The sequence below is a fragment of the Panthera uncia genome, chromosome E1 (assembly GCF_023721935.1).
Source record: "Panthera uncia isolate 11264 chromosome E1, Puncia_PCG_1.0, whole genome shotgun sequence".
Classification (NCBI taxonomy): domain Eukaryota; kingdom Metazoa; phylum Chordata; class Mammalia; order Carnivora; family Felidae; genus Panthera; species Panthera uncia.
The window spans coordinates 14,194,417-14,218,973 of NC_064814.1; the positions used below are offsets into that span (position 1 = coordinate 14,194,417).

The 24,557-nt window shown below is 57.9% G+C and overlaps 3 protein-coding genes across 4 annotated transcripts in view; all 3 read right to left on the bottom strand.

The window, feature by feature from the left end:
- Positions 1-9,611, bottom strand: part of ARHGAP27 (Rho GTPase activating protein 27) — a 29,952-nt gene extending 20,341 nt beyond the window's left edge. For both annotated transcript variants that reach the window (XM_049637565.1, XM_049637564.1), the window contains exons 1-2: positions 9,528-9,611; positions 7,459-8,136 (exon numbers count right to left, since the gene is read on the bottom strand). In XM_049637565.1, the coding sequence (XP_049493522.1) occupies positions 7,459-8,118 (660 nt within the window). In that variant the 5' untranslated portion in view covers positions 8,119-8,136; positions 9,528-9,611. The remainder of the gene's footprint in view (positions 1-7,458; positions 8,137-9,527) is intronic.
- Positions 9,612-14,366: 4,755 nt separating this feature from the next.
- Positions 14,367-24,557, bottom strand: part of PLEKHM1 (pleckstrin homology and RUN domain containing M1) — a 37,308-nt gene continuing 27,117 nt past the window's right edge. The window contains exons 9-12 of the mRNA XM_049638185.1: positions 21,104-21,297; positions 15,957-16,020; positions 15,314-15,471; positions 14,367-14,478 (exon numbers count right to left, since the gene is read on the bottom strand). Of these exons, the coding sequence (XP_049494142.1) occupies positions 14,367-14,478; positions 15,314-15,471; positions 15,957-16,020; positions 21,104-21,297 (528 nt within the window). The remainder of the gene's footprint in view (positions 14,479-15,313; positions 15,472-15,956; positions 16,021-21,103; positions 21,298-24,557) is intronic.
- On the bottom strand, positions 17,625-18,999 carry LOC125927341 (uncharacterized). Its single transcript, XM_049637617.1, has one exon. The coding sequence runs from the start codon at positions 18,380-18,382 to the stop codon at positions 17,759-17,761; it is 624 nt and encodes a 207-aa protein (XP_049493574.1). The 5' UTR covers positions 18,383-18,999; the 3' UTR covers positions 17,625-17,758.

Below are 24,557 nucleotides of genomic sequence, written 5' to 3' on the forward strand. Positions count from 1 at the left end.
CCAGGCGCCCCTTACTATATACTTTTCAACGTTGTTTCGATTTTTAAAAACCATGAAAGTATATTATCGGATTTAAAAAAAAAAAAAAACCAAGGCTATCGGCAAGATAGAGGGGCTGGAAAACACAGTGACAACTTAACAACAAAATAGAACTCTTAAGAAGATTCAAGTAAAGCCCAAAAGAAAAAAAAAGACTACTTTAGAACTTAAAATATATCCCTGGACTATTCATTGGAGGCGAGGATAGTCACCCTCCAGACTCAAAGTAGTGGCCTGGAAGATAAGGCAGGAGAAATTGCTCGCAGCAAACGTACACAGAGACAGAAATGAAGGAGGCAAAGCTACAAAACAGGAGGTTCCAGTCAAGACAGCTAACTTGCAAATAAAAGAAAAAGTCAAGGAAACGATAATCCTACAACAAATAGATTTCTCTAAGCTGAAAACAGACCCGAGGCTATCTGCAAATGGACAGGGTTCCAGAAGGGAGTGCTGAGAAAAAGAATCCCCACTCTGCACACCCAAGGAGTGTTTGGTTAGGAACCCCAGGGAAGGGGGCCTGGGTGGCTCAGTCTGTTACGAATTCCACTCAGGTCATGATCTCACGGCTTGTGAGTTCGAGCCCCGCGTCGGGCTCTGTGCTGACCGCTCGGAGCCTGGAGCCCGCTGCTTCGGATTCTGTGTCTCCTCTCTCTGCCCCTCTCCCTAAAATGAACCACCAAGTACTTTGTACCCATTGTCAAACAAAACATGGAAAGGTTGCATTATCCCATCAAAAGACAGAGTCAGCTTGGGTTTCAAAATACAGTGACAGGATATATATAAAAATCCACTTAAAAACGTGATAATGTTGAGGGGCACCTGGCTGGCTCAGTCACCAGAGCACATGACTCTTGATCTCAGGATTGTGAGTTCGAGCCCCACGTTGGGGGTAGAGATTACTTAAAAAGAAAACCTTAAAAAAAAAAAAGGGTAATGTTGAAAATAAAGGGATACCGAGAGATATCACACGGGCAAAAAAGAAAATAGAATAAAATAGAAAGAGTGGCCATATTCATAAAAGAAAGGTGGAGTTTCAGGTTGAAAGCACTAAGCGGGATAAAGAGGGGCACCAGGTAATGACACAAAGGGACAATCTGTGATGACAGAACCGTCAAAATCTGGGCGCTCCCAACAGTGTTGTAGTTAAATATAAAAAACCAAGCCTACTAAAAATACAAGAAGAACTTTATAGAGAAAATTTGAGTGGGAGATTTAATAAATCTCTAATGGAACTGGAGTAAAAGAATAAACAGAAAGAAGTATACAAAGGAAATGCAAGTTTGACTAATATAATCAATCAGCTTGGTTTGATACATAGGGGACCTTACGTCCCTTAAATAAAAAATATACGATTTTTCCAGGTCTATGAAACTCTTAGAAAAGTCATTGACTTGGTCACAAAGAAACCCTTAAATAAAATTAAAAGTGGAGATTTTACAAACCCAGTAAAAAACGAATGCTTTCCCAGTAAAATATAAAATGGCCCAAATTAGCGAGAACTGGTGGAAAACTTGAAAAGACTAAATCACGGTTGATGAGAAAAAAGTCTGCCACTGACAAAGCGCCGGGTGCAGAGGGTTTCACGGGAGAGGCTGACTTGTGGAAACCTTTAGGATTCACCTGCCGTCTCCCTTCCTTGGCCAGGAGGCAATCCTAGAGAAATTTCCCTCTGGCTAGCGAGGCTCTGGGGAGGAGGGCTCCACACGGCATCCACACCACATCGTAACTGTCAGTTGGCTTGCCAAGGTCTCCTCCCAGACAGTAAACTACCTGAGGGCAGGGACCACGCCTTGTTTTTCTTTGCCTCTCACTGCCCAGTCCAGCACCTGCCATTTACTGAATCAATGACACGGCGAGTGAAAAGTTACCGTCTCACTGTCAGCGCACCGTGATGCCCTGGGTCTGTAAAACTCTCAGACACAGAGCAAAGCAGAATGGATGGAAAGAAACCAAAATGCTAAGAGTCATTAGATTGAAATTCCACCACCCCCCCATTAGCCAAATATTTGTAGGGATATTAAACTATTTCTATGGCGGTGGGGGGGATAGTAATTTATAAATTCAGACAATTCCAGGAGCGCTCCAGTTGTGGAGATGAGGCAGGAAGGAGGCTGGGGGGGATCTGGAGGCAGGCCCCCTTCTGGCACCTTTCTTGGTTCTTCCGGCTTCCTCTCTCAGGCCAAACCGGCCCAGCCCCCAGGACAGACACGGAAGCCTGGACGGAGACCCCTGCCCTGCTCACCTGATGCCTCATGGTGGATCTCCACCCAGGGGAAAGAGAGGACGCAGGGCGGCTCCTATAGGAGTCCAGAGCCTGGACACAAGGGCCCTGCAGGCCTCACTGTGCCTAAGCAGGTGCTCTGGAAATCCCCACGCACCACAGACCTTCCTCAATTTGGCAAGAGCGAGGGACAATCCTTGCAAGAACCCCTATGTCCCTCGGACCCCGTCCTGGCAGCCCTAATTCCCTCAACGCCAACAAACATCAACTGTCCCCTGACACTCTAGTCTGGAACCCCGACCACGTTCTGATCAGCTGAGCCCGGGCTTGATGGGCTCTCCCCTGCCGGGAACGGGGCACTGAGCAGCCATCGGGTTGGCATTCATAACCAACCACCTGGTCCTTCCCACTACTGAACACAGCTCCAGGAAGGGTGGAGAAAATAGACGGAGAAAGAGGCCGGCTGCTGGGGCTCAGGAAGGAAGTGGGGAGGCAGGTGGGCCTGTCTCAGGAGACCAGGGGTGCTGAGGGGAACCAGAGACTGAGAGGTGAGGAATGGGGCCCAGGCTCAGGGGAGATCACCCAGGGGCTGACACGGGGCCTGCAGGGTGGGAGGTTGCCTTGGGAGCGGTGGGTGGCTGGGGAGGAGTCCTGGTGGCCAGGAATGTGGGGTGAGGATGGGAGGGGGGCTACCCACGGAGCTGCTCTTTCATGGGTCAGGTCAGAAGCTGGGCAGTGGGGTTCCAGGGTCCGCCTGGGGCTGAAGGTGAGTCATGGGGAGGAAAGGTCAGCCCAGGGATGAAGAAACCAGCTGGGCCGCCTGGGGAGGTGAGAAAGACAGTGGCTGGGAGGAGGAAGGACTCCGGAGACCCTCCCCTTGGCCTCAGCTCCCCTGCTCTTACCAGCAGCCCCCTTTCTAGAGGGCCCCTGGCTGGTCCCCACCCAAAGGGGACCCAGGTGGGTTTGTCCGAGGCCTCAGTCACAGCTGCCCCGGGGCTGCCCTCAGAGTCTGTCCCACGGAGTGGGTGCCAGGCCTGGGATCCGGAGAGGAGGCAGGGGCGCCTCCGGGCGAGTCATCGGGCAGGTGAGTTTCAGCAGGGGTACAGGAGAAGACCGGGGAGGGGGGAGGTCAGGGAAGAAGGGGAGAAAGTGGGCAACTGCCACGGCCCGCCCCCGCCCCCTGTGCAATGATGAACGGTCACTCACAGTTCTCTGCAGAGGACAGGGAGCCAGGGCCCCGGGGCTCCTTCCAGTCCAGGCCGCCTGCTCAGGTGGGGCACCGGCCGGGCCGCTTGCAGAGGCCCCGGCTGTAACTCTTTCCTCCCAGTGGCCAATGCCTGGGCAGCAGGGGCGGGCTCCAGTCTAGAGGGCTGGCCTGAGGCCCCAGGGCGGGGATGGTGACCGGGGATGGTGACTGCACCCAGAAATGGACTCAGTGGGGGAGGAGTCTCAGAGGCCCCTCCTCACCTGGCTTCCCCAGGCTCCAAAGCCCCTCCTCAGCGAGGGAGGGAGTAGAGTAGAGGGGAACAGGCTGGCTACGGCCTGCAGGCCACCTGCCTGAGACTGAGCCTGGTAACCAGGGTGGGGTTCAGGGTCAGGAGGTACGGGAACTGACTCCGGCTCAGCCACCTCCCGCCAGGGTGACTTTCAGCCAGCCACTCAACTTCTCTGAACCTCTGCACTCTGGCACAGGGGGGCGCCTTTGCATGCAGGCCTGCCTTCAGAGCTGCTGGGAGTGGGAGCCTTTGAGTGAGAGCCCACGGGACCACTAGCCCCTGTGGCGCAGGATCACGTCATGAGCCACCATGCTTTGTGTCCCCAGTGTCCAGCGCTTTGACCAGCGCACTTCGACCATCCACCGGCGCGTGGTGGATGACAAGGCCGTGAAACGCCACACGGTGGGCGTAGAGGCTTCTCTCTTCTGAGGGTCCCCGCCTCTGCCAATTGTCCTACACCCACGCCACCCTCTCCCCTTGTCCAAGGCTCCCCGGTCCCCGATGAGCCTGACCCTGTGTCCCCTCCATCCTCACATCCTTGGCCCTTGCCTCGGAGGGAGTGGGTCCCTCCCCGTCTGCCCTGGGCATCACCCTCACACCTGTGTCCTGGGATCCCGTCTCGTCAACCAGCTCCTCTGGCTGCTGCCCACTCACTCAGATTTGGGGAGCCTCCCCCCTCTCGACCTCCACATGCCTCTGGCCACACGGCACCTCTCCCTTCCCTGCCATGCTTCTGAGCGGTCTCCACTCGGCCCTGCACCCTCATCTTCACCCTCTGACCTCTGCCTTCTGCTTTTGGTAACCCCTTGGCCAGCTCCTGATAAAGGGGCTGCTGACCTTGAGGTCACCACTTCCGATAAATGTTCGATGGCCTTTATCTAACTTCCCCTTCCTTCTGGACACCTCTCGGTGTCTGGACCAGCACTCTCCTGCTTCTCCTCCTTGTTCCCTGACTGTGTTTTCCACTTCCTCCTCTTCCCTCCCCTAGTCACCCAAATGTGGTGGGCCCAGGGCTGTGGCCCCCCGGTCCACATGCTCCCTCGCCCCCCACATCTCCACACCACATGCTGGGCAGCTCCAGGACTCCTCCCACGCCTTCCCAGTGTCCCCGCCATAAACAGACCACTGCCTGCGCACACTGGGAGGCTGGGACTCAGCCTGACTTCTCTCCCGCCCTCCTCAGCCCATCAGCCACCAGCTCCCTCGAAATCCACTTCCCGAACCTCTCCTGTCATCACCGCATGCCTGGGAGACCATGAAAGTCCTCTGCCACTCTTAAAGTTCCAGCCAAGGGGGTCCTTTCTGAACCCCACTCGCTTCTCTGCTGAGAGTCTCCCTGTAGCTGCACGGTGACGGTGACGTCCGAATTCCTGGCGAGGGCCATGAGGCCCCGCCCCCCAGGCGCCACCCACTCCCCACCAGAGCCCCAGCAGCGCAGGGTGGGGGCTGTAAGGCCCCAGGGGTGCCCCATCTCACACCTGCACCCATGCCTGTGCACCGCAGCACACTGGGTGTCCTTTTTATCTCAGATGGACTGGGCCATGCTGGCCTGAGGCATCTGTCCCCTCTTGCCAGGCTCCTGACCCAGATGGTGGCCCTCCAGGCCTGGGACTCTGCCTCACCAGATGCCCGGCAAGTGCAAGGTCACCTCATGCTTAGTTAATGAGTGAATGAAGGGGAAAGGTAGGAGCTGCCTCTCCTGCCTCCTCCAAGAAGAAACAGGCAGGCTCACCATTCAGGAAATTCCTTCTCTAAATGCTCCCTTGAGTAACTAAACACAGAATGGGGTTTCTTTCCCAGGAGACAGGCAGCTCCCCACGCCAGGAGTGTGTAGGGGCTGGGGTGTCAGGGAGGCCCACAGCTGACACTGGAATAAAGCAGGGTCACAGGAAGTGTGAGATCATACCCATTACACGGGGAGGAAACCAGACCAGAGATACTAAGCCTCTTGTTGAGGCCATATAGTGCATTCATTAGGGCCAGAAGTGGGACCGGGCAGAGCATTTCCACCAATACCCGGGTCTCTGGCAGACGCCCCAGTTCTTCCCTGTGCGAGCACCAACCCTCTCTCCATCATCTGTGTCCCCCGCCGCCGACACACCACTATACTGTGCGGAAAGAAAGAGGGGCAAGCTGGACAGGGGATGTGGAAAGGTCCTGGAATGCACCTCCGAGAGCCTGTCCGGGAAGCGGAGGGACGCCGGGGTAAAGAGCACTGGTATCCAGCCATCTGTCCCAGAGAAGGGGGCCAACTGGCCAGCAGAGACGGCCGGACACATTATTTCCCACCCCCCTACCCCTCTGGTTCCTTCTGGGCGGAGTCCCCATCCTCGTCCCCACGCGCCGGTTGCTATTCCCCGTCATGACCACAAGGGGGCGGGCTGCTCCTTGCAGAAACGGGAGCAAAGCTGGCGCAGACCAGGATACCGAATGCGACCCCGGCCAGCCTCGGTGGAGCGCCTACTACGTGCCAAGCGTTTCCATGCTTCACCACGTTGAAGGCTCACAACACTAATCCTTAGGTTTTGTCCTGCGTTTACACACGAGGACACTGGGGCTGGGGAGTTAAGTGACTCCTCTGCAGCTGGCAGGTGACCCAGCAGGGTCAAATTCCAGTCTCTCTAAGCTTCAAATCCTGAGCTCTTTGCACTGTAACCAGATGGGCGGAGGGGAGACCCAGGAGCTCCCAGCCCGGGAAGGTGCTTCCTTCCTCTGGGCATCCCACACTCAGTCCTGGCATGAGCCAGGCATCAATGTTGACAACAAATACATTACATCAAGTACAAAGAAAGAAATCAGAGACTTACAAGGTTTAGGGATCATCCATCCACACTTTCCACCCCTCTTTGGGCCAAAGGACAAATCGAGACCCTCTGAGAGGAAATGAACTGCCCATAATTACCCAGCTGTCAAAAGGCAGATGTCAAAAAGGGGGTCTGTGCATCCTCCCTCCACATCTCCCCAACCACCGACCCAAAAAGTTCCTAAAGTTGAAAATGTCAGGGTCATCCGAAGGATTCTGAGGATGTAAAAGTGTTTTTAAAACGTGCTCTATTTTCGATTTCCTAAATTAACAACTGGGTTCTGAAACGAAAAAAAAACACACTATCACTGGACCACTTCCTGAAACAAACAAATCAAAAATTGTCTTTTTTTTTTTTTTTAAAGGGGGAACTGAAATATCGGAAGAAGCCAAAAAAGGAAGCAGATCCCTGACTTCCACATCCACTATCTCATCTGACCCCTAAGCTCCTCTGAGGAAGAAGAGGCAGGTGGAGTGGCCCGCAGGTCCACAACTCCATATCCGGGCGCGTTCTGGAATGTTGTGGATTTTAGAAAGGTAATACGGCGCACACACCTGCCAGCAAGGCTTGCAGCAGTACACTGTAATCCGGTTCATCTGCACTTGCGTAGTAAAACTAAATGTAATAAATGAAGACCACCCACAGCTTGACATCGGTTCAAATCAAATTTTTTACCACCAACTGAGTTACGGGAAACCTTTGGACTCCAGGGAGCTTTGGCATTTCGGAATTGCCCATAAGTGACCGGGAGCCTGCACCCTTCTCTTTCCGTGGTTTTGAAAAGTGAGGCTCGGCGGTGACTGCCGCCCCGTCGAGCCGGACGCTAAGCCGAGGGGGTCTCCTCGAGTCCGGGCCCGGAGCGGCGCAGCACCCCGGCCCGCCACCCCGCTCCCGGTACCTGCTGCGGGCGCTCCTCCCGTGGCGGGCCGCGCACGTCCTGGACGACCTCGTAGACGTTCTCGGAGTCGCTGCGCGCCAGGGGTCGCGGGCACACCCAGGAGCCGGCCACGCTGCAGGCCTTGAAGCTGCCCGCGCTCCCGAGGAGGCCGGCAGGGGGCGCGACGGCGGCGCGCGCCAGGTCGTCCAGGGACTGGGCGGGCCGCACCGGCGCCGCGGGCCGCGTGTACAAGCAGGTGGGCAGGCCCGGCGCCAGGCTGCTGCGCTGGGTGGCGGCGCCGCGCCGCGCGGGGCCGCACAGGGAGCCCACGCGGCCCCGGGGCTCGGCGGGCATGCCGTCGGGGCCCGCGGACACCGGCGCGCTCACGAAGCGGTAGTCGTAGGCGAGCGGTTCCGGGGCGACGGGCCCCGGGCGGAGCGCGGGTGGCGTGGAGGTGGCGGCCGGGTCCCCGAGCGCCGGCAGCTCGCGCACGTACTGCGCGGGCAGGTAGAAGGGGCGGCCGCCGGGCTCGCGCCGCACGTGCCACCAGTGCTCCGTGCTTCGGCGCAGCAGCCTGTAGCGCTCGTTGGGCTGGATGGCCACGCGGCGCCCGTCCTTGCCCGTGTACTCGAAGGGATGCTCCACCAGCACGTACACGTCCCCCTCGACGTCCGCCGCCATCGCGGCCCTGGCGTTTCCCTGTGAGTGACAAGGAGGAGGGGCGCGGAGGTCAGGGCCACCGAGCCGGGAAGCGCACCGCACCAGAGGGACAGAAGACCTGGGTTCGAGTCCCAGTGCTGCATTCCTTATGTGCGTTAATTTCCTAGCTCAAAAATGGGGGACTTGGATAAAATAATCTCCAAGGTTCTCATTCTTACACTCACTCATGGAATTATGACAATACCTTCATTCTGACAATGCCTTCATCCCGTGGCATTGATTACGAGATTTGATCCCGGTTCGATCCCTTGGTGGAGAAATTGTGGGTAATATTGGTCCAGCTTTACAGCCAAGGAAGCCTTGACCCAAAGAGCTGGGGTGATTGACCGCGATAAAGCCACCACATTTGCCTAAAAGTTGACTGGGCCTCGGTTTACAGGTCTGTGAAGTGGGAAGAACAGCCCGTTCTCTACCCACCCACCCCCGCCGCCACTCCCCTCGCCCCGCCCCCTGCCCTGCCTGTCCCGCCCCAGACGTCTCCAGCCTTCAGGAAATCCGCGTGCCCGGAGCCTCTTCCCTCCAGGCTCCCGCGCCCCCGGCCCGCGGAATCAGGGTTGAGGCGCGGGGCTCTGGGAACCACCCCGGCACCGCTCTATCCCGGGGAATGCCCCTGCCTCGCGTAGTCCAAGGGCCTTGGCTAAGGGACCGGACTGCCAAGGCCGGAGAACCGGTTCTCTCGGTTTCTCTTTCCTTCCCCAGCGGCTTGGCTGCGGACGTGAACCCGGCGCCTGGCCCGCCCAGACCGTCCTGCACCGCCCCCTGTTCTCCAGCTCCCACCTCCACCTCCCGAGTGAGGCTCGGCCCTCGCGGCCTACCCACCAGCCCTGTGATCACATTGCCCCAGGAGAGTGGCCCCTAGAGAATGCACTTTGTGACAGTGACTACTCCTGCGGCGTCCTCCCCAAAGCTCTCCCGGAGTGATTGCCACAACCCACCGCCCTCCACGCCAGCTTAGCTTGGCGCTTGATGTGGTGTTGGGAGTCCGAGCCTAACTGTAAATCCGCCTGTCTCTCCATCAAAGAGATGAGTCGGTACCCTCTTCCATAAGTGGCTGGTCCCTCCAAGCCTTTGCACTGATCCCATCTCCTGCCCCATAGAGGTGTCCTGGGACCAGCAGCTGGGGAGCTCGGTGGCTTGCTGAGGCTGAGGAACCCAAGGAACAGGGTCTGACGGGGGGGGGGGGGTGGGGGTGCAGGGTCTGGCCAGGGACACAGAGCGGCCTTCACTACTTTCTCCAGCTTCCCGTGTTGGGGAAAGGGTTGCACTCTTGGGCCCTGAAGTTACAGTGAACTGCCTGTAGCTAAGCCAACAACCCCCAGGGAGGACACCCCTTCCCGTCACCTTCCCCTGGACCCCCGCCTCTCACTCACGTTGGCAGGGCAGGTCTCTGCGGGCCCATGGGCAGGACCGGCGGAGTCCGCGGATGGATGTAGATCAGGCCCCTGCCATCTCTTTCCAAGGGCGGGGCTTCCAAGGGCTAAGCAGGAGAGACCTCCGGGATCAGGAGCTGGCAAGGGGAGCAAAGAAGGAGAGGGATGCTCAGGAGGGCTGCCCCCAATCCCCAACGCAGCCGTATCTCGGAGGGGCCAGGAGGAGCCTGAATGAGTGTGTCTGGGCGGGTGGGGGACACCGGGAGTGGGACGCACAGCAAGAGAAGGCGAAGGGAGGGAGGAGGGCGCTGTAGGGGCTGCGACTGAAGGGGCCCTGCGGGGTCGTCAGCGGAGCCCAAGGTGGGTAGGGTCCCACCCCTGAGCCTCCCGCCGTGGGATTTGTTGTCCTCCAGCCTCTGCGTCCCGCGGGCGCGCTGCTCTGGGACAGCTCGACCCCGGTTCGTTGTCTCGCCCAGGGTTACAACCGAAGCCGTATGCACCCCGAATCACCACTACAAGCCCTTTCCAGCCCGACTGCACGCACCACTCGCTTCGGACCCACCTCCGCCCTCCCCGGGCCCTTTCCGGGCGCAGCTCGGCCGGGCCTGGAGTTCCCACCGCAGAGATCCCCACCGGAGCGCAGGGGCTCGGGCTGGGTGGGGAGGGGACCCGAGTCTCCTCTCCTTCCCCAACTCTGGGGGAGCCAGAGGAGCCGGTAGGATCCCTGGAACTTCAGGACTGACCCGTCGCCAGGAGGTGCTTTTCGTGCACTGCCCGGGCGACGCGAGCCACAGCGGCGCCGGGGCCTGGACTCGGGCCCCGCCTGTCCCCGGACGGAGGGCAGCCCTTCGGATCTCCGCTCTGCGCGGGGGACATCCGCCCCGCGCGGCCCTGCTCCCGGGCCCGCGCGGCTCCCTCCCCAGCGCCCGGTGAAAGGGGAGCAGGCGCGCGCGGCGCTCCCGGGTGAGGACCCGCCACCTGCCGCACCGCGCTCCCCCAACCCCGGCTCAGCAACCCCCGCCCGGCCCGGCCCTGGCACCTTGGGGCGTCCGATCACCGGCTTCGCCTCCACTTGTCCCGGCAGGCACGCGTGCTTTCGGCTGCCGGCGCTCCCTCCTCCACCGCCCAGCTCCCGCGCAGCCCGGTTTCCTGTTCAACAATACAGCGAGGGAGGCACCAGCCGAGAGCGCCGGGCAGAACTTCCTCCCGGGCTGAGGTTGGGCTGCGGCTGCTAGAGACAATCCCCGGTGTCCCGGCTTCCTGTCCCCTCTGGGCCGGGCCAGCGCCCTAGGAGCTCAGACGCCACCCTCTCCCCTGCACCCCCTGGGATCCCGGGCCACACCTGGCTATCTCCAACGACGTGGAAGCTGCAGGGCCAGGAGGGTGGCATGACGGGGGGAGGGAGGGAGCTTCCTCAACTCCTTCTGGAGGGGCCAGATTTCCCTCCCGCTGCGTGGTTCCATCCCCCTGCCTCCTGGATCCTCCACTGGAAGAGGGCCACCCTCCAAGCTGTCCATTAGGGTGTCCTGGAAGTGGACTCACTCACCTCAGCATCTTTTCTTTCCCATGAACTTGGGACAACACCTACTTCACAGGATCTTTAGGAAGATTGAATGAGACGTACGAAGTACATACAATTCAGTAGTAGTCTCACAGTAGTATCGGAAGGATGCACAGAGCTATTGACGTTATTTTTATTATCAGATGAGCTGTCCTCCTCTTTGGGGTGTGATTGAGGTCTCCAAAGCCCCCATTCTTCTTTAGGCAGAGGGGGAAGGGAGACACAAACGTCCTCAGAGGCACCTTGCTGAGAGTGGAGGCACTGAGACCAAAGGCAGGGTAGCACCCAGGCCACGTGCCCCTGGCCTTGGTCCCCAGCGCTCGAACCCAGTTCCTTTTGTGTTTTCAGAGCCTGCCCCCTACAACCCTGGAGGGGCTTGAGGCCCTGGAGGGAAGCTGGGGCTCAGAGGATACACAGAAGACGCTCTCTCACGGGCTGAAAGGTGTCTTCAAGGACCAGAAACCTTAGGGCCAAATGTGTTTCAGTCCCACTTTCCTGCAACCTGATTTCCCTGGAACGCGTGTTTCCTTCTTCTGTCCTTACGATGGGCAGTGGTGGGCTTTTCCTGGAACTTCAGAGGAAGGGAGCAGCCAAGTAAAGTCCCCTTGGAGCCCTAAAAGCCATGAGCCCTGATTCTGGCCCTCCTCAGCCTTCCCTCCCTGAGCCCCTTCTCTGGCTTTGGATAACCCAGTGGGACACGGTCCCGAGATTTCTCACGTTCCAGTGTCAGGGATCGGTGGGCAGGCACAGGGAAGAAGCCGTTGTGGTGGCATTTCAGCCATCGGTGTAGGTGGGTAAATCTACCCAAAGGCCCTGAGATGCTACCCCCCTCTCCCTGCCACAGACTCTGACTCCTAGTGGGAGGGGGACAGACTGAACACGGTCACCCCTCCTCCCCTGCATGCCCACTTCTGGTGCACAATGTTTACCGCCGGCCACCCCTCTCCAGGCCTCCTGTGTGCCCAGGGACTAATGAGAGTCGGTGGGGGCGGGGGCATCAGACGGCAGGATGGCTGGTGGTTTCCTCCCAACCACTGGCATCGTCGGGATTCAGAAGCGAGACCAGAGGTGAGAAAGATCAGGTCTTTACTGCAAAATCATTCAAAAATCACACAGCAGCAGTTCCTTCAGTACATTGCAAAGCGCCGTTCGGGGCCAGCGCGCCTCACTAGAAAACAGTTTATTGCATAAAATGGCGTTTTAAAAATAGTGTGGGCACCACTGAGGTTCACATCAGCTTTCCATTGGAGGTGAGAGGGTAAGAGTCAACTCATCCGGAAGCATCAGCAGCTTTCTGGTACTGGGGAGAGGGTGAGTTGTAGTTAATGCTGCTAGTCCCCGGTGGGGGTGGAGGGGGAGGAGGTGGGGGGGGGGGGCACAGGCCCCACACAGCCTAAGCGAGCTCCTCTGGGGCCTCACTCCTGTTGCCTCCTAGGGCACCTTCTGGTGCGCACACTGTTCTCACGGGCCTGAGATGAGGCCTGGCCTGGGCGGCACCACCTGCTGTCCCAGGCCGGCTCTGGGCCACTTGGGGGATCTGGGGCATCTGCGGCTCTGGCCGGCCGCGCTGGGTCTGCGCTGGGTCTGCGGTGGGGCATTAATGCTGGCTGTGGGGGTGTGCGCTGAGGATAGGGATCCGCTTCCCCGTTTAGGAGGCTTTGGTGTGCCGGGCATAGGTGCGTACTGTTTCCGTGACAGGGGACAGACAGGCTGTGTGGCAGCCCCCTCCCCCACCTGCCTACCACCTCCTCTCTCCTATTGCACAACTTATCCAGCTCCACAGGGCTGGGCAGGTGACTCAGCAGCCGAATCACCCCAGGGGAGAGGTGGGAGTAGATTCATCTCTTGACAGTGAACGGCAGTCTCCACCTGAGGCCCCCAATCCAAGCCGAGAGCTGACAGGACGGCCAGAGGGCCCAGGCCTGGGGGCCAGGGGGACGATGGGTCCAGGAGAGATGGGGGAAGGCAGCAGGGGAATCGCTCCCAAACCACAGGGTCTAAACATCACTTTGAAAACCATTCCAGGCTCGCACTCTGCCCCACACCCCTTCAAAAGGCAATCGTGCTCCGGGGAAATTCTCTAGTCTCTGGCGGTGCCCCCTCCGGGCCAGTCCAGCAAAGCTTTGTGAATTCATGGCTTTGTAAACTGAGGCTAGGCATCCCTCCCACGAGGCGGCCGCCCCCACACATCGCCGCAGCACGGCTGGCACTCTTCCTGGGAGGACGGTGGTCACCGCTCCACGGTGCCCAAGGCTGGCCTGGGCTCACTGTCCTCTCTGTGGGCCCCGCCTTCCTCTGTCCCAGCAGGGGTCAATCAGGCGGTGGGGGGCGGGGGGTGTCCCCCTGAGAGTGTGTCTGCATCAGCCCGCCCGTCTGGCTTTGGGTCCGCAGTAGGTGAGGAGGGCACGGGGCTGAGGGGTGGGCAAGATGATGACCTGGCCCTGGACCAAGCGAGGGCTCAAAGTGCTCACAGTGCTGGTTCCGAGTCACTCCCTTCTCCCGCGGGGACCGAGAGCCCGGGCTACGGCGGGGCCAGGGGGCTCTGGCGTGGAGAGAGGTGACGGGCTTTTCAGGTGAGGAGGGCAGGGCAGGGCGAAAAGAGGCGAGGGAGAGGAAGAGGGTGGTCATCGGGACCGACCCCGACAGCCCCTGGGCGGTTTGGCACGTCGTATTCGAGCCGTGGGCAGCAGTGTCGGGCGCGGGTGAAGGAAAGGCACCCGTAGAGCTGACAGGCTCTGGCCCAGCGGAGGCCTGCCCGCCCAGCCACCCGCAGGCCAAATGTTCCCACGTGTTTGCTCCGCATGAGAATGTCTGGATTTCTCGGGTGACTTGTGTAGGGTCAAGAATAAAAAAATATTTTCTATTGAAATATGAAGGGAAAAAACCCGCCTTAAAAAACTAGACCTTTTTTGAATCCGGAATGTGGAATTGAGCATGCGCCCAAGTGTGGTTTCCACAGTGTTTGAAGAGCCCTGATGGAGGTGCCGTGTCTGTGAGGTGAGCTGGGGCCTGGTTAGTGCAAAGCTCCCCTCCCCGCTTCCCCTGGGACGGGGGGGCATCTGATGGCGTCCCCACCTTGTGGAGCAGACGGGTGGTAGAGGGACTGGGGGACATCCTCGAGGGCTTCGTCTGGTAGGCTCATGCTCCGGTCGCATCTGGGTCCTCCCGACAGGGGACACGGCTGTGACACCTCGAGAGTATGCAGGCTGATGCCACAGGCGGCCGGGCTGGCCGCGAGCCGCTGCCCCGCAGTCTCCGGCCGGGGACAGCACAGCGGCTTAGAGGAGAGCACTCCGTTCTTGGTACTTGCGCCGGCGGGCACAGCGGGGACAGCCCCCCTTCACCACGGCCTGGCAGCTCTGGTGGAAGACGGTCTTGCACTCGCCGCACCTGGGGAGAGCCGCGAGCGCCGCTGGTGCCGGGGGGCGGCCGGAATCCCGACCAGCACCCGTGGCGGGGTGCGGTTCCGCTCGGGACCCCAAGACGCGCCGCGCCACGTCCCCCCTGCCAGATCACTGCCTGGAGACAGTGCTCACCCCCGCGTCACACCACAGGCGCGGACGCTCTCGATTCTAATTCACGTTCCAGAGAGGCCGCTAGAGACTTAGGGGATGATTTCTTGCCCACGTCGAAAACACTCTGCGGTTTAAAAAGCTGAGCCCAGGGGTTGAATCTGGGCCAGGAGACGCCTACTGAAAATGGATGCTCCCACCCGTTCAGTTTTCCACTCCCGTGTGGGCCGGAATGGAGGTTTGGTGGGTGACTCTTTCCACTTAGAGGCCTCTGATCAGGAGCGGTAACGGGATAGGAACGATGATTACCGCAGCAGAGAGCCAGGCAGGCACCAGCCGCCAGGCGCCCACTTTGTGCCCGGCCTGTGCCACCACTCCAGGGCAGTGACTCATTCAGTCCCTCCTCGGTCCGTCTGTAGATGACAACACCGAGACCCTCACTCAAAGAGGCAGCAAGTCACCTCTTCTCTAGGAAGACAGCTTCCCTGGTCTAGGGTAGGGCCCCGTGAGGGCTCTCTTGTCCCCGGAGCTGGACTGGGGCTGGCCGTGACTGCCCAGGGCGTCGGCTGTTCTAGACAACCTCACCGCCCCGTGGCACTGGCACAGCCGGGGGGCGTTCAGTGTGCTGCTGCACAATGGTGCCGGGCCTGCCTCCCTGGCACACTGGGGCCAGCTGGGGGACTGGGGGGGGGGCGGCTGGGTGTCCCGCATACCTGACGGTGGTGTCAAACTCGAAGGGGAAGATGATGTCGTGGTGGTGGCAGATCTGGCAGATGAAGCCACGCTGGGTGCACAGGTCGCAGTGGTAGACGTGCTGGGAGGCGAATCCGATCAGGGCATCGAGGAACCCTTCGTACGCCCCGTCCGCGATCTGTGGAGGGCAAGGTCAGGCCGCCAGGCCTTTCGGGCAGCTGTGCTGAGACTGAGGCCATGTGTAAAAGGTGGCCCGCTGCTGCTCCTGGCCCCCTGCCTGAAGATTTCCGACCCCAAGGGAGGTTTCTTCGCACTTGGCCCAAAGAGCCTCCCTGAATCAGGCCGAGCAACGCAGGTGTCCAGCAGCCCCGTACGCAGAGGTCGCTGGGGATAACGGGCTTGACAGATGAGACCCCAATCCGCAGTACCCTCCCTCGAGGAAAGGAATGTCCCCAGCTGTCACCCCTGTGACCTGGGCTTTGCTGGAGTGCCTGCTTACAGCAGGGGGCTGGCGCTCAGTCATCGCCCCCGGAGCGTGGGACAAGCAAGACGTGGAGCCTGAGGTACCGGAAAGCTGCAGCCTCCCTCCCCCGTCCTCCTTGCTGATTTCCCATGAATGAGGGCTCTCTAGAGGGGTCTGGGGGCCGGGAAGGGCGTTCTCACCTGCTGGAGGTCAGCGACACTGTACTTGTGGGGAGACTCCAAGAGGTAATTCCTGTGGCTGAGCCTTCAAAGAAAACATAAGAGGTTCCTTATAAGGGTTTCCATGATCCGGGCCAACCCGTGTTTGTTTTCATTCCTTCAGCTGCTCACCGGGTGTGAACACCTGGCCAGGGCGGTGCCTAAGAGCACAGTCGGCCGCCTGGGTTGGGGACTTGGTCTTCCAGGTGACCTTGGGCAGATCACTTAACCTCGCCGAGCCTCAAGTTTCCTCACCTGAGCAATGGAGCTGTTCTGAGGATTCCTTTATGTAAAGCATTTGGCACAGTGAACGCTGAGTAATTCTCAGCCACAGTTGATAACACTGTGTTGTGTAACTGAAATTTGCGAAGACGGTACCACTTAAATGCTCTCGCCAAACGTACACGTGTATACATGTAGCGAGCTGATGGATGAGCTGATGGATCCCTCCCCGGAGGGGAGGAGTCCTGTCGCAACGTATACATGTATCACAGCATCGTGACGTACGCTTTAAACATCTTATAGGGGCGCCTGGGTGGCTCAGTCGGTTAAGCGCCCGACTTCGGCTCAGGTCATGATCTCGGGGTCCGTGGGTGCGAGCCCCGTGTCGGGCTCTGTGCTGACAGCTCAGAGCCTGGAGCTTCAGATTCTGTGTCTCCCTCTCTCTCTGCCCCTCCCCCGTTCATGCTCTGTCTCTGTCTGTCTCCAAAATAAATAAACGTTAAAAAAAAAATAAAAAAAAAATAAACATCTTATAATTTTGTCACTTACACTTCAATAAAGCAGAAATGTTTTTCAAAACAATTTGAAGGGATTAAAAAATGTCACTAATGAGGAGGAGGAGGAGGAGGAAAGCTACCACGTCTTATGTCCATTAACCTGTTTTATCCTCACAGTAATCCTGTGAGGTTGCTACTACCCGAATCCCCACTTTGAGAAGACGACGAAATGGAGGCACAGAGAGGTTAAACAACATGCCTGTGGTCACGCAGCTTGTGTGTGGCAAAGCTGGAGCTTGAACGCAGCAGCCTGGCTCCCGAGCTCACATCCTCACCCACCCGGTGAAGGCCTGTGGGTGTCAGCTGTGGTCATGATTGCCACCATTACAAAGCAGGGACAGTGCTGAGGACAGAAATGCATAGGACGTGGTCCGTGCCCTCCTGTGGCCCCTGGTCTAGCTGAGGGACAGGCAGTCAAGCATCCGGTTTCAGTGCTGCGTGAGAGGCACTGAGACGTGGCCTAAGTACAGCAGGGTCCCATTTCACGGTGGGGTGGGGTGTGGGGGAGACAGAGGACAAGGACAGCTCTACTTTCCACCTACCAATGGCAGAGATCCTAGGGGTTACATCCTGAGGGAAGGATAGGAAACACCTGCAGAAACCCCCCTGGACGACGCCAGCCTGGCTTTGCCGTGTGCGCCTGCGTGGGTACTGGGGTTGGGGAAAATGCTCCAAGCCTAAGGAAAGCTTGCAAACTTGCCCCAGGATGCCCAGGACATCTGGGGGCGGGAGGGTGCCAGGCCCCGGGGCGTCTGGAGTGGGGGCTTGGCCATGCTCCACGCTATGGCCTCAGGTGTGGTCTGGGGGAACCCCATGTGGGGCAGAGATGACAAGTCCCATCAAGCAGCCAGGCGGGCCATACTGTGCCACAAGGGTGGGGACACTGCCGGCCACCTGCTCTGTTCACCAAGCTGGTTTCTCCAGTAAACTTCCAGTTTTCTGGGAACAGCAAGCTGCCATTCATCACCAGGAAAATGCAGGGGGCGGGGGCGGGGGGCGTGCAGACTATCCCTGAGCTAGCAGGAAGGGTGGGGCTGATCTGGATGGAGAGTCATCTCTGTTATCTGCCCTCTGTCCACCATCATGGAAGCCCCAGGGACCAGCCAGGCCCAAGGCCTTCCTTGCAAGCCACTGTGCCCTGGGCCCGTCACACTCTCCGTGAGGCTTGCAAGTGATTTCTCCACAACGCTCAGTCCCGAGCCAGAGGGGACAAAGCGCTGGCCCGGGGGTGAGACGCCACTGCTCATCCTGGCCGTCAGGAGAGAAATCCACACCCCAGGGCCACTCTGGGCCTCTGTTTTCCACTCCACAATCAGGAGACCCCTCTCTGTCCTCTTCCGGTGTGAGGAGGACTGCCTGGGAAGGGGTCAGAGAGATCCACAGGGCTCTCCGGAGGACACTGGAAGACAGAGGCAAGGTTGCCCCTTCACTCCTGCAAGCAGTGATGGGGTAGGAAAGGGCGCGGGGAAGGCTGGCACAGCTGGGTTCCAGGCCCAGGCTGGGGGACTCCTCTGAACTCAGGAACCTCCTCTCCCCACCCCTCCAGGGCGTTTCTGTGATGGCTCCTTCCCAAGGGCGGGGAAGGTGCCCTGGGGCTTCTCTGGCCCCTGGAGATGCGTCCAGGCCCATCCCCCATCGGAGGATGCCTTTCTCTCAGAGCGCCCAGCCCAGCCGGAGGGCTGCCGCTAGCGAAGGGGAACTCTTCCCTGACTTTACTCACACTCGAGACCTGCCCTTCCTTCTCAACCATTCGGGTCCTCAGCCTCCACTCTGGCGGACCCAGGCCAGGCCTCCACACCTCCCTGGGCTAATTACTGCGCCAGCCCCTGCGCCCCACTGCTGCCAAGCTGGCCTTTTCTAAACCCCAGAGCAGATAAATCCAAATCTGGTGTGGTGCCCAGGACCTTCGAGGTCTGGCCCCTGCACCTGCAATCCAGCTGCACGGAGCCCCTCACGGGTCCCAGTGAGCCACACTCCCGCCCTTCTCCACATCACAGGCCCCCTTAAGCCAGGAAACCTAGGCCATCCCTCCCCCTTTCTTCTCCTCGGTTCTTTTGCAAAATCCCAGTTCACTATGTACATGCTGTTTGCGTTGAGGCAACTCTTTTCCTGCGTTAAGGACAGAGCTCTGGAAGCACAGCCTAACGGTACTGACTGCGGTGGGATTGGAGGAGTGATCCCAACTTCCTGCTTAATTCTTTTATACTGTTTGAGTACTGACCAACTTTGTAAAGAAATATATACATATATATATTATGTATATATAATATATATATATTATATATATAATACACACACACACACACACACACACACACATATATATGTTTTTTTTTTTTTAAAGAGCAGAACGCTACAAATCCTCAGCTCAGATGCCATCCCCTCTCTGGGAACTTTCTTGGCCCTTTGGCTTTCACAAGGCTGGGGCCAGGCGCTTTCCCTCACAGCACAAGCCATGCTGACCCCGGGCCGTCTGTCTGCCTGTGCCCTTCCCCAGACTCTGAGTCGCTCACGGGGCCCTCACCACAACTCCAGAAGGTCGCATGAGCACAGGGATTACTGGCCCATTTTATAAACAAGAAGGACGAGGCTCAGAGAAGTGAAGCAACCTCTCTGAGTCATACAGCAAGTCTGAGGCCGGGCAGAGTCTGCTCCTGAGCTCTTTCCCCTGCCCCACGTTGCTTCTATTGGCGTGGCCTTGCTCTCTTGAAGGCTGGTAGGCTGCACAGTAGGTATGCGGTGCTGCTACCCAAGGATGGGAACAACAAGGCCAGAGAGAAAGAGGCAGGCCGCCCAGCAGGTCAGCCCAGACAGGTCAGTAAGGCCGATGACCAAACAATCTGAGCAGGGTGCGGACAGGCGAGGCCAGTGACTGGGACGCACCCTGCAGGCACCTGGTCTGCTCAGGTCTGTGGAAGATCCCCTTGACTGGGGAGGGTGACGACAGGGAGATTTCACCACCCTGGTCAGGGGGTCTGGAGGGCAGGTTCTCTGGAGCCCTGAGGCCTAGAATCTCAGAAAGGAGGGCAGTGAGTGAAGACCCAGGCACCCAGCTGATGATTGAGACAGGCAAGGCCTCCCGGGGAGGCAGCCTGCTAGGGTCCCTCATGGTGGCACCCAGGGGGCTTTCTGGTCCTGTGGAGACCAGGGCTCAGCTGGCTGCTCTGGGAGCCTATGAGGAGCCAGCCTCTCCCCTGCAGCAGCTCGCTCCTTGAGATCCCCAGAGGTCTGTACTGGCACCGCCCGGGCTCCAAGCAGCCAGGCAGGATTGGCCCTGGGAGATCAGTAGCCAGGACCAAGGAGCTGCAACCTATCAGAGAGGTGGTCTCTGGGCCAGCCCAGTGCGGAACTGTGGTTGGGGGCGGGGAGGAGGGGGACTGTGAGCCCAGAAACTTGTGACTCCGAGTCCCCAGAAACCTAGTAACAAAGCCCAACTGGACAGTAGGCACCAGCTCCCTCACCAGCACAGCCCCAAGAAGGCCGCAGCCTGGGCTAGGAGGCGTTCACGATGGGCACAGGAAGGCCCTAAGCTCATACTCAAGCACAGCATCACCTCTCAATCCTAAGCAGGCCCCCGAGCGCTGGGGGCCCAGAAGCTTCTTCAAGGGCATCCTGAGGGTCCCACCCTAACCTTGCCCTCTTCTGAGGATTCTGGGAGGGATGCCATGCCGGACGGCAGCAGAACAGCCACGAATGGGAGACTGGGGGGGGGGGGTGCCAGGACAACACTGCCCAGCCTTCTCACAACATGCCCCCTTCCCTCCTTGCATGCCCCGGAGCTTTCTCTGTTCTTCCCTCGTATGGGGCCTTCATTCAGGGCCTGAGCGCACCGTTCCTTCCATCTGTAACACTCTTTCCTGAGTCTTCCCCTTTCTAACTCTGACTCATTCTCCAAGGCTCATCTTATATGTACATTCCTCCAGGAAGTCTTCCCGGCTCTGCCCTCCTCCACTCCGGATTAGAGGGCTCACCTCTGTACTTCCAGGCGTCCTGCCTCCCTTCTAGCTCCCTCTAGGCTGTTGTAGCTCTAGGCTTACTCATCTGCCTTCCCTGTGAGAGGGTAGGACCCGGGTCTACCTTGCTCAGTGTGGAGCTCACAAAGCTGGCTCAGTGCTGAGCACTTGGTATGTTCTCAGTAAATAACTGTTAGATGAATGAGTAAATGAATGAATACATGAACAAATAAAAACCACTCCCAAAGCTTGCGGCAATTTCCCCAACCTAGTGGGAAGGTGATTTCTGCTCGGCCCTGGCATTTTTCCTAAGGGGGCGTCTTGGGCGGGCACTAGCTGCATGCGTGTGTGTGTGTGTGTGTGTGTGTGTGTGTGTGTGTGTGTCGGGGACGCTCACCTCTTGCTCAGCTCCTTCAGGGCCCCACTTCGGCACAGGCCCAGGTAATCCCCCAGAAGTTTCAGCTGCTCCCGTCTCCTCCGGACGAGGCGCATCTGCTCAACATGCTCGTACAGCGACGCATTCACCAGCTGCAGGTTGATGAGGGGCTGGGCCCGGATCTGTGTCAGGAACTTCAGAGCCTGCCGGCAGATCTGGGACACCACCAGACGGCAGATGGCGGCGGGGGGGGGGGGGGGGACAGAATGGCCGTTCGGTGAGCATCTCTGCGACAGGCACAGTATTGCCCACCCACTCACCCACCCTGCCACCACCGTCCAAGGGAAGCGGTGCCATCTTCATTATAGAGATGAGGAAACGGAGGACCAGAGATGATGTGACCGGGCCTAGGTCCACAGCTCATAAAAGTCAAGATCTGAACCCAGTTGCCCTAACTCCCAAACCTACTCTCCCTCCCAGGCACCAGCTGCGGTCCCTCCCCAGCCACGTTGGGTCAATGCCCCTCTCCCCCTGGGCCTACAGATCCTTCCCACTATTTCCTGTCTTCCCAGCCCCCATTTTCCTGCCTAACAGAAACAGGCACTGCCCCAGCGCCGACTCAGGAACCAGGTGACTGTCTGAGTCAGGCTCCAGCCACAGGAAACTACAGATCAGACACAGCTTAACAAGGTTTCCCGAGCGCCCCCGCCCCAAGCTCTGGCCAGCAGCACCAGCCAGGGCTCCCCCAAGTCCCCGTGTGGAGGGGAGCGATCAATCCCAGCCTCTCCCACTGACAGGGTGTTACAGGTTCTACCCTCGGCCCTGACCCTAATGCCAAAGCCGGTTACTGAGCGCCTACTATTTGCCCGACGGCGGGCTGCGGATCTCAACCATATCCTTTCTTCAGGCTGATGACAATTCAATGGGGGAGGTGTCACCACCCCCATTTTACAGATGAGTAAATGGAGGCTCAGAGAAGCTAAAGTGGCTTATCCAATCTACCTGCAGAAAGCAGAGCCCGGGTCTAAACTGAGGTGTTGTCTCTGCACACTTGGCTGCCTCATTAACTAACAAGAAGCTTCTCTCCCCTTCAGTCTCCTCCTTGGTGTAATAAGAAGGCCGGAGGACCTGAGATGGTCTCCACCATCAACTACCATGCAGTGGTTAGGAGTCGGGCTTTCAAGTCAGAATCGAATTCGAATCCTGGCTCTACCACTGCCTACCAGTAGGACCTTGTGACACTTATTCAGGACCTCTGTGACTCAGTTTCCTTGTCTATAAAGTGGGGAAAAGAAAAGCATCTCTTACGGAATTATTTTGAGTTTAGGTTAAAATAATAATAATAATAATGCAGGGGCGCCTGGGTGGCTCAGTCGGTTAAGCGTCCGACTTCGGCTCAGGTCATGCTCTCCAGGTTCGTGAGTTCGAGCCCTGCGTTGGGCTTTGTGCTGACAGCTCGGAGCCTGGAGTCTGTTTCAGATTCTGTGTCTCCCTCTCTCCCAGTCCCTCCCCCCTTTGTGTGTGTTCTCTCTCTCTCTCTCTCAAAAATAAAGAGATAAACTTAAAAAATGTTAAAAAATTAAAACAATAATAATGTAAGCTCCTGGCACCTAGCATATCCTCAGTAATGGGAGCTGCCTTCAGACCCTGAGTGCCTGCGCAGCCCAGCTGTCCCCCGAAGCGTTAGGAATGTACCAGGGCCCTCAGGAGACTGTCACACTGGGGGCTTGGGAGCCTCTGGCCCCGTCACCCAGCCCCACTGCTATCTCTTGCCTCCCGCAGCAATAGACAACTCCTCTTCCCACTTCCTAGTGCCCTGAGGTGACAGCCCCCAAGCCAACAAGCAGCCCAGCAGCAAAGCCCTGGTGGCTGCTCAGACTGCTCTTCTCTGTCCTGGCCCAGCCCTTCCCACGACAGCTTTAGGCCTTGGGCGAGGCTCAGATGAAATAATACACAGGAATGTGTGCTGAAAGCTGCCAAGTGCTGCGGACGGACGGACGGGCAGGAGCTTCCTGCTCCCCAGGGACTGCTCTTGTCCTGTGGGCTTGCCGGAGACAGTCAAGAGAGCAGCCCCAGTCCCGGGCTGACGTCCTGCCAAGTGCCAGCCAGGCCTCGCACAAGTGGGTCAGCCGGTGGTAACAGCGAACAATAAGGCCCTTAACCCGTGAGCCAGCCACTTTGTATTTCGAATTTTCCCATTCTTGCGTAGGCCAGGGATCTTTGAGAGAGCAAGAATGAGCGCTGGGTATTTCCTGATCTCAGCTATGCCGAGAAAAGTACCGTAATTTTCTAGCTGGGAAAAGGAAGTGGCACAAGGATTACAGCAATGAATGGGAAGATGGCTTAACAAGTGTCCGGATGTTGGGGCGCCTGGGTGGCTCAGTGGGTTAAGCGTCTGACTTCGGCTCAGGTCATGATCTTACGGTTCACGGGTTTGAGCCCCATGTCGGGCTCTGTGCTGACAGCTCAGAGCCTAGAGCCTGCTTCGGATTCTGTGTCTTCCCCTCTCTCTGCTTCTCCCCAACTCGTGCTCTCTCTCTCTCTCTCTCTCTCTCTTTCTCTCAAAAATAAATAAATGCAAAAAATAAAAAATAAAAAAAAAAGTTGTCCGGATGTTGTAAATAGCAAGTGTGTTTTATGGCCAAAGAATTATTTGCATCTGTGGCGGTTCTGAGGTTTAATATTCTATATGCAGTTAGTTAAATACTTACCACTGAGGGCAGGAGTGAGGACAAGGTAACCAACAAAAAGCCAAAGTGAAGCTAATGTCCTTGGGGTTCCGGTCCCCAGCAAGGTGGAGGCTGGGGTGGCACGGAATCTGAGTCATGTTCCCTGTGCTCTGACGACACATCCACACGTCAAGACTGCATGGCCAATAGGCCTGGGTCTTGAGAAACAAATAGCTTCTTCTTTGTGCTTCTGTGTCTGTCTTAAGCAGAAATCTGTGCCTTTGGGAGAAAGCCAAGTTTGTGCTCCTCCAGGCAAGCTCTGACCAAGTGAATGAGGGGCTGAAGGTGTGGCAGGCCTCAGGAGAAAGAAAGGGCACTGATGTGAGGCTCTAAGAGACTGGCGGGTGCCATCTCCTGTAATGTCCTCTGAGGCAGATACTTATTAATCCTTCTTTATAGATGAGGAAACTGAAGTTAAATAATTTGCTAATGGTAACATAGCTAGGTAAGTGGGTAAGCTCAGGTGGAGAAGAGGAAAAGAAAGATCGTAGAATACATCTTATTCAAAAGGATTTGGTGAACATAAAAAAGTACTCAAGACTAAATCATACTAAATGGTACCAAGTGGACAGAGCCTGCTATAAATCAGTATGAGTCCAGAATGATCCCGACTTTACAAATGTATGTAAACAAATATACAGAAAAGGCTGACTGCCCCAAGGGGAAGTACAGCCAGTTGGCCAGCCCACCAACCCATCCACCCATCTATCTATTGACAACTATCTACCCACCCATCCCCCATCCAT